This window comes from Trichechus manatus, unplaced genomic scaffold, assembly GCF_000243295.1.
Source record: "Trichechus manatus latirostris isolate Lorelei unplaced genomic scaffold, TriManLat1.0 scaffold00091, whole genome shotgun sequence".
NCBI lineage: Eukaryota > Metazoa > Chordata > Mammalia > Sirenia > Trichechidae > Trichechus > Trichechus manatus.
The window spans coordinates 1,707,045-1,716,585 of NW_004444027.1; the positions used below are offsets into that span (position 1 = coordinate 1,707,045).

The following is a 9,541-nucleotide window of genomic DNA, read 5'->3' on the forward strand; positions in this document are numbered from 1 at the left end:
CAAACCCACTGCCGTCTAGTGTCTAGTGGATTCCGACTCATGGCGACCCTGTAGGACATAGTAGAATTGCCCCATAGGGTTTCCAAGGAGCGCCTGGTGGATTCGAACTGCCCAACTTTTGGTTAGCAGCTGAACTCTTAACCACTACGCCACGAGGAAGATTGACCCTTAAGAATCCGAAAAAAAAAAAACAAAAAACAGAAGCCATCTTTTTCAAACCCTGTTTCTACAGCTCTGTCAGGTCTACACCTCTGTGCTGAAACAGGCAACCAAAGAGGAGGGAGTGGGTAGCTCTGGCAAGCAAGAATTCCAAAGGGGCCCCATGGTTAATGATGTCATGTGGTTTTGGCTCTTCTTTAAGTGGAGACACTTCTTTCCCAGGGATGCTAAAGGCCTGGGACACACTAAAACATGGGAATTTCCTGCACTGCTTAGGGGAGAATGTTGAAAGCTAACATATATTTTTAAAAAATATATTCACAAAGGGTGAGTACCAAAAGAGCCATGTAGACTATTTAGAAAGCAGATGGAGCTGGGAATGAGTTGATGGGTTTGAGTATTAGCATATGTGCATGTTGAGATTTTGTTTCTGTATTGGGTTGCTCTGCAGGAGTCTAGATTAAGTTCTTGCCCATGGGTCAATAAAATAATGGAAAAAGAAGGGAATTTAGGATGGGGGATAAGAGTCTAGTAAGTAACTGCAGTAATAATCACACACCTTTTTAACTTGTTACTACATGTTTGCATCATTTTCATTTTACATCAGGAAGAGAAAGTCCCCTCTCTTCCAAAAAAGGTCTTAATTTCTACCTCTACTTACAATAAGTTACACGTTTATTTATTTAAATAATTGTAAAACATTTTAAAATTTTTCCCTTTTTTTGTTTTTTGTTTTTTAAGAGATTAAACTATAAGCAAACACACACAACATTTCATCATTCAATTCAGGTTTTGTTTTAAGAAAGTCTTCCATGCTGGTACCCTGTTTTGTTCAAATTTTTTTTCTGCGTAAACTAAATTGGTATCTGAAAGGCTTCATAGAAAATAGAAACTTCCAACTTTTTTTCCCTACAAAGAAAAACAAATAGTATCCAAAATATTAAGCATGAATTGTTTGCCAATTTTTTTTTTTTTTGTTAAATATTTTACAAACGTAGGAAGGTGGTTTTCGTAATGTTCATAACAAAGAATGGCGTTTCTGCTCTTAGCACACTGACCATGTCAACGACATCTTTTGTCCTTGTCCACAAGAAGGTCAGTTTGTGTAGCCACCATCACAGCTACGGGAGAAAGGTGAGACCAAGTAAGACGCAGGGTCCTTGCATACCCAAATCTGTCCATCGTGTTCATTTGGGGGCACAACTCTCCCAAAGAGCTCATAGTGCTTTACTCAGTATTGGTCCATCAGAATAAGTAGTTTTGTGCTATAAGAAAGCAGTTCTTCCTCTTCTTTACATTGGTGGCACGACAAGGCCGGTCATGGCTGCAAGGAAAGAGTGGCACAGGAATGAGGCTTGAAGACGGTTCGCATTAAAGCAGATAACACAGAGAGAGGGGCAGGGGATGCGAATGACAACTGATACAATCCAGGGAGATGGTGCCCTCAGCTGACATTCAAACCAATTTTCTCCAGGTTTGGTCCAGCAGGTAGCCTACTAGAGGCGCTGAATCCTTATTTAATCACTGAAATCCAGACCAAGCTTGTTGGCAGAGTTTTGCTTGGGAAATCAAGAGTTGTTTTGTTTTGTTTTGTTTTATATTAACAAGTTGTTATAAGTGTGATCATAGATGTAAGCTAAATTGTAATTTATGTGTGATATATTTTTTATAATTAGGTTAAAACACCTTCCAGATTTTATTGTTCCAAATCAGTTAGAACAGGAAAGAAAACTTCATCTGCTGAGCCTGTTCGGTTACTAGGCACCATTTATAACAAATCACACTTTCTATCCATCCTAGGATTCTGTCCAGTCTAGCCTAAAATTGATTAGCTATTTGTTTTAACTAACTCATCTTCCTTTAGTGCTCACTGCTAATATGCAGTGTTCATTCACTAATGAATGCTGATCCACTGGATAGGAGATTTGATTCAGTTCCTCATTTGGGAGTCATCTCAATCCCTACTCCTCATCCCCCATCCTGGTGCAGTGCCCAGTGCCCCCTTGGCTACTCAAGACGATGTGGACAATGCTTGCTCCACAAGGAGACGACCTGGGCATTACAGACTGAGGAGATCTGACACAATCAGCTCTAATTTACTGAACTCAGTGTAAGTGTGACAGGGAGGGGTGGCAGGTGGAGGCCAAGTAACACTTTTTTTTTTTTTTCATCTTAAAGGAAATCTGAAAATATTTGCAGGAGTTTCGAGGAGTGAGGAAAGGACTGTATCCTTCCTGTATTCCTCCTGTGGCAATGTGGAATCACATTCAAGGCTTCCCTTGACACCGGAAATAAAGCAGCCTCAGCACAACATGGGCAAAATCACATAGTGCAGCGCACCTCTCTGGAATGGCGGTCAGATGATGAACTAAGAGAATTTTCATGTTCTTGGAAACTAACAGAATATTTTCCTTGAATCAAAAGTTCAGACCATATCTAGAATTAGATACGTTGAGTTGTATTGTCTACATCTCATCTAGAGGTTTATCAAATGTCATAGAAGCATTTTGCTGAGAGCTAGTTACAATCAAATGGTCCCTATCCCCCCCATTCCCCCCAGCCTGTGCCTCTCTCTCATCCCTCTGCCCCTTCTCCCCACACCAGCTAGTCCTCTTGGGCAGAATTGTCAGCTATCTATTTCTCTGCCCATACAGACTTTATTGAATGTTTGTGAGGTCTGGATTAAGGTCTTACACAGCTAGCAAAGCCTTAATTATTTTTGCCTGTATTACTATATATTGAATCGATGTAACTTTTCAATAAAGGTGGTTCAATTCTGGACACTCCCTGATGATTTGGAGATATAGCAAGCATGGTAATTATCCCGGAGTATAGGAGTTTTGTTTTTTTTTTTCCTGGAGGGAACTGGAAAAGGAATCTGGCACACAGTGTATAATATTATCTTGACAATCGACACTCATCACTGTAAATGCCTGCTAAATGAGGCATGTACAAGGTGGGACAATGAATGCTGTGTGTCTAAATCTCTGGCAGTAGAATTCTGCATGGCGTTTTTTACTTTAACTTATCTGTTACATTTAAAAGTCTTTGCTGTAGTTGTTATTGTTAGGTACCACTGAATCAATTTTGACTCATAGTGACCCCATAACAGAGTAGAACCGCTGCATAGAGTTTCCTAGGCTGCAAACTTTATGGAAAGAGATCACCAGGTCTTTCTCTGGAGGAGTCCCTAGATGGGTTCGAACCACCAACCTTTCGGTTAGCAGCCAAGCGCTTAACCGTTGCACCACCACGGCTCCTTTTAAAACTCCTTAGGCCATTCCTTTTTCTGTGTCTTCAGAGTTATGTAAAGAGCTTATTGAAAGGGCAGAGCTGCTCAAAGAGCAAGAACCACCACATGCCGAAAGAACAACAGATTTCACGTGTTTTTATTCTTCCTACCCTCTCATCGAGCACTGGGTGGACTGGATTTCTGCTAGATGGTGACCCTGACTTTTTGCTTGTAGAAACCACAGTCAACATACAGAAAGCAGAAATTATTTGGAGAAAAAGTAAGCATTTTCATGGGGGAGGGCTGCTAATTGCACTTCAGTTCCTGTTTACCTTTGGCATTTCATGGAAAAGCAATGCTCTCCCTTTAGTCAAGGTAGAAAGTAGGTATGGGCCCTGGGTGAAGAGAGGAACTGCCTTGTTATTGCCCTGGAAGGGGTGGTGGGCTGTGGGTAAGTGCACAGGCTCTGGAGACAATCTGGGTTCAAGTCATCGTGGCTTTGGGCAAGCTACTTAACTGAAATTGGTAATGATGGAATGACCTTCTGCTTAGGGTCACATGTGAGGCCTGAGTGAGATAATCCACGTCAAGTACTCTGCTCAGTGGTTTCACACGTAGTGCTCAATAACTGTTAGCATGAGTTAGAGAGCTTTGCTGCACATGCCCGTGCAGATGAGTAAGACCATCTCACCTTACAATAATTCTAGAGAAGAGCCTCTCCATCAGTGTGATCACCAAAGGATCTCAGCTCATATTTTCACCCTTTGATTGTCCATCTCTGAAGAGATGAGCTTCCTGCTTAACAGCCCTACATGCCTGAATTCCTCCAGTGACTGTGGATACTACACTAAATGTCAGCTTGGTTTTCTCCTTCTCTGCCACTATGGGGCACCTAAAACGTCAGGCACTGAGCTTCCGTTCACCTGGTTCCAGCTGCCCAAAACGGGGGCCTAAGCACAGAAGACAAAGCTGATGAAAATATCCTTTGTCAACCCCAGCCTCCTCTCTGCCAGGCTGTATGAAATGTTGCAGTATTTCACATTACTAATGCTTTACTTTCTTAGTTCTTCCCACAGTTAATTGACAACAACCTCTGGAAGTAGCTGTCATTTTTCCTATTTAACAGACTAAAATCAAGGCTCTGAGATGACAATGACTTGCTCAAGTTCACAGGGCCTGGGAGGAGCCCAGCTAGAACTGCCTCACACATCTGGTGACCTCAAGTCTAGTGATCTTCCAGTGGTTAATACTCTTTAAGGTTCTCCTCGGGATTCTCTTTTATTTCTCCACACATAACTCTATAACTTCATAGTTCTTTGCAATTTTTTAGGCTTGTTCTTCTTCTTTTTTTTAGGCTCAAATAATAAGGAAATGTAATTCCCCATCATTTAGAGAAAATTCTGGATCCAAAAGAGGTTTGGAGCTTCCCAGTGATTCCATAGTAGTGAAGCTAGAGCCTAGAGTTTGTGCCTGTATGTAACCAACTGAATTGTCACTCCTGCAGACACAATCAAGACTGTGCAGCACAGTCACCTCCCTCAGCCAAACATTCTCACTGTGGTGACCAGAGGTTTGCATAGGAACCCTGCAGAAGGTCTTCTGACTATATCTGCTGCTGCTTCTACCACTGGGAAACCTCACCAAGACCATACAAGGCTACCTTCCAATTCTTTGGACTGACACAACCTGATGGAGGTGACACAAAAAGCACCCTGGCCAGGCAGCAAGAGGCAGGGTGGGTTCAGAGTCCGTGGGAGCCAGTGGAATACTTTGTCCTGGCAGCTGTGCAGGCCCCCAGCAAACAGGCCCCATGGGTGAGGCTCCTGGGGCAATACTGACTGAGGAGAGCTGAGACAATTAGCTCTAGTTTCCCAAACTCAGGATACATGTGAGGGGAGTGAAGGAGAGGTGGCAGGTGGAGGTGAAGTAACACTTTTGTTCCCTTAAAGCAAAGCTGAAAATATTTGCAAATGTTGCCAGGAATGAGGAAAGGGCCATATCCTTCCTGTTTTTCTCCCCTGACAATGCGTAGGAGGTCTGCCGTTCTCCTTGGGCTTTCTTGTGCCTCTCACCCTGCATTTTCCTAATGAGACCGGTTTAGTCCCCATTTGGTTTAAGGTGCATGAATAAAACCATATATTTTCATGCAGGATGGCTACTAATTGCACTCCAGTTCCTTTTTACCTTTGACATTTCATCAAAAAGGTGGAAAGTAGGTATGGGCCCTGGGTGAAGAGAAGAATTGCACTGTTATTGTCCTGGGAGGGATGGTGGGCTGCGGGTAAGTGCAAAGGCTCTGGAGTCCAAGTCCGGGTTCTAGTCATGGTGGGGAACCATCATCACTGAAGCGGTATGGGGAAGGGGAAGATGCAGCAACTAATAAGCAGTTAATTTCATTTCCCAGCCTGTAGATGAAGCCTTCATGGAAAAAGTTCTGGGCACAATGCCTAACAGTGGGAAGGAAACCATGGTCTTTGATGAGAGACAGGACAGGTGGAGACACTTAGCTACAGGCTGAGTCTGTTTCTCTATGGATCAGAAATCTAAATGAAAACCCAAAAGAAAAAAAAGAAAAAAGTCCCATCAGATATACAGATGTTTCCAACCACCCACACATTGGGTGGCATGTAGACCCAGACTGCTCCGTTGAGTTAGAAGTAAAAGAATTCCAGTGACTTGGCTCCTCTGAGTGCTGGGTTTTCAGTTCTGGTTTTGAGAGTTTCTTGTCTAGTCACTTGACTTTGAGGAGATGCCATCCTCTCAAATTGTAGGATGGGACAGGAACCACCCAGGGCTCTGCTCAGCTACAACTGGCGAACGAACCTGCTAACGTTTCCCAAAAGGATTAGAAAATCCATATGCTACTATAAAGCCACTAGGCTCATGCCATCCCAGGGAGAGCACAGCTCATCTGAGGTTCCTCATCAAGCTCTGAAGACCTCAGAGGCTTTGATCCATGAGGGGTTAACCGAACCTCTGCCCTTTCTGGTTTTATCCATCGCTTCCTGTTGTGAATGTTTTCATGTTAAGACGTGTGGAAGAGCCTAAAAATAGTCTGGGTCGTCAGTGATCCATAGTGCTCAGCAGTTTCCAGTTTGCTCTTTGCGATCAGCTGCCTCCCATCCACAACGAGATGATTAGATTCTCACGTACTCATCACATTTGTGTTACGACATGTCATATTATATTGTCGGACATTGCTCAAAAGTGGGTTTGACGGGTGATATTAATTTTTGTTCTTAAAAACAGTATGTCTTTTTTCTTTCTTTCCTACCACTCCCCCCTTGATCAGGCACCTGCTATCAATTTTACTAGCATGTAACCAAAATTCTCAGAACTTGCTGATTGCTCCTGATGGACCCTGTCCTGCCTTCGGAAGGTGTATGTATTGCAGATGGCAAGCAGATTAGGGAAGCAGTAATCAACGCATGCCATCAGACATGGTAATCCAGACACCCTCTGGAAAAAAGTGGAATGGCCTTGTAGAAAGAATAGGGTTAGGGGGTCCAGGAACTCCTGGACTATATATATAGATCTACCAGTTAATTCTATGACCTTGAGGAGTTTGCTGGCTTCCTGCCTCTCCCCCATCTTGCTTTTAGATGGAGTACAAGGCTATTTTTGTTGTATAAGCTGTTGGTGTCCCATGATGAAAATACCAAAGTATCTGTAGATAGATGGCTAAAACCAGTTGCAGTGGAGTTGATTCTGACTCATGGCGACCTCATGTGTGTTGGAGTAGAACTGTGCTCCATCGGGTTTTCAATGGCTGACTTTTTGGAAGTAGATGGCCAGGCCTTTCTTCTGAGGTACCTCTATAGACTCAAACCACTAACCATTTGGGTAGCAGCTGAGCATGTTAACCATTTGTACCATGCAGGGACTCCAGGTAGATGGCTAGAGATATAAACTGGTGGGATTTTTACTCTTACTTTGCTGGTCCTATGGCTCATGTATCTGCTCCCTCCCAACATGGTACCTTTGCCTACCTCTGAATCCATTTCCATTGCCACTGGAGCAGGCTGGTGAAGGGGAGCCTTGGGGCCTGATGACAGGAGCAAAGGCACTCTTCTGTTTGACAGTAGGAAAAACTGAAGAGGAAAATGGGAGGATGGAGGACGTGCTAGAAGATCCAACAGTGGGGCTTGATGACATAACTGGAAAGCAAATACACAAATGTGTCTTTCAGAAAGAGGGTCGTTGAAATTAAGTGCTTCTTTCAATACACACATCCTGCACACATTTATTGAGAGATTACTAATTTCCAGGAATTATACCAAATTTCAGGGATTAAAGAGTTGAATGTGACACAGTTCCTGCCCTGTCCAGTGGAGGAAAAAGACAAGTAAAAATATAATGTTGTAATTATTCTATTAGAGGAAGGCACATAATGCTAAGCATACACAGAGGGCAGAGTTTTCTTCTGCCTAGTCGAGTCAGGGAAGGTATCACACAGGAGGCGATATGCTGATAGGTCTTAATTTGCGAGGAGAAGCTGGACAGGAGGAGGTGAGTGGGACCAAGGCACCTGCAAATCATTAAACCTACCCAAGAATGGAAGACCCTAAACAGAAGCTCTGTCTGGTAACCATTTGCTTCCCTGGGAACTGCCAAGGCTCCAGAGCTTTGATCTATCGGGTTAACATCTTCTCAGAGATTACCATCTCCATGGGCCACTTCCTCATTAAATGTAAAAATTTATTAACATTCAGTAGATTACCTCCCTTTCCCTGTACTTTCAGAGCCCCTGGGAAATAGAAGCTGCAAGTCAGATTCCTCTGATGTAATGTTTAGAAAAAAAAATTAAAATATTAAAATATTAACATTAAAATTACTTAGAGAACCAAAAGCTGTGTTGTAATTTCCAAGAAAAATAAAGGCAATTTACACAATATAGTGCCCCAGCTCGTAATGTCAGCTACTCCACCAAGTTACATCATACAAGAAGATAGTTTTATCTTCTCTGTTCAGCTTGCTCAAGAAAGGGGTAATCTAGTGTTTACAAGGGTAAGATTCTTATGTACAGCACCTTATAGTACAAGGTCATGCTTTAAGGACTCATTATAGTGTAATTCCCAGAATTCTGAACTGTCCAAGTTACATGACTTGACAAAAGAATTGTTGGAGCCAAACGGCAAAGCACAAGGTCCCTGGGTGGTGCAAACAGTTTACACTTGACTGCTAACCTAAAGGCTGGCAATTCTGACCCATCCAGTGGTACCGTGGAAGACAAGGCCTGGCAATTTGCTTCTGTTAAAATTATAGCCAGGAAAACTTTATGGAGCAGTCTACTCTGTAACACAAGGGGTCACTCTGACGAGTTGGAATTGACTCAATGGCGACTAACGACAACAACGACAAAGCCCATGATAAAGGCCAGGAGTGCTAACTCCTGGTTTGTATCTTCAGAAGACAAGCTATCCCACAAAGTAAAATATGAAAGTGAGGACTGAGTGTGATTTATGGTCCAATGATCAAGCACAGAGTGAATTGAAGGTTAAGTGTTCAGATGTCCTGTGTAAGGATCCACTCCCATATCACCCCTCCCTATAAAAATATACATGGGGCTGTGTTCACTTACTTGAGTGTATAAAGCAATCATATAGCATAACTCTAATATGACGGCTTCTACAGTTGAAATACAAACCAAAGGCTTCAAAAGAAGAGCTTTATCTAAAGACTGCTTTTCCTTACCCAAATCCACACTCATCAAGTTGATTCCGACTCATAGCGACCCTATAGGACAGAGTAGAACTGCCTCATAGGTTTCCAAGGCTGCAAATCTTTACCGAAGCAGACTGCTACATCTTTCTCCGCAGAGAAAGGTCGGTGGATTCAAACCACCAACCTTTTGGTAATCCTTATTTAAAAAGTTACTCCGAAGAAAGCAGCGGAGAACGTCTCTGTCTTTCTTCAAGTAACACGAGTCAAATGAAAAAGTTGCAAAGGGGGATAGAATACTGGAAGAATCACATGTAACACTTGAAAATGTAAATAAATAAGAAATTAGGGTAATTCACTATAAGATAAAGTATAGGGTTAAGCGTCAAGAGTGGTTCTCATTTACAGTTTCATGCAAACCCTCTATTTCTATTTCATGGGTTTTGCAACAATAAAATATATGTGTGTATATATATATGTATATATATA

General features: G+C 42.5%; 1 protein-coding gene across 3 annotated transcripts in view; it reads right to left on the bottom strand.

The window, feature by feature from the left end:
- Positions 1-891: 891 nt before the first annotated feature.
- The window catches only part of EBF2 (EBF transcription factor 2), a 207,732-nt gene continuing 199,082 nt past the window's right edge, over positions 892-9,541 (bottom strand). For 2 of the 3 annotated variants that reach the window (XM_012557224.1, XM_004382162.1), the window contains 2 exons: positions 7,381-7,548; positions 892-1,483 (listed from right to left, as the gene is read on the bottom strand). In XM_012557224.1, coding sequence (XP_012412678.1) covers positions 1,452-1,483; positions 7,381-7,548 — 200 coding nt within the window. In that variant the 3' untranslated portion in view covers positions 892-1,451. The remainder of the gene's footprint in view (positions 1,484-7,380; positions 7,549-9,541) is intronic. The other variant, XM_004382163.1, reaches the window with a different exon arrangement.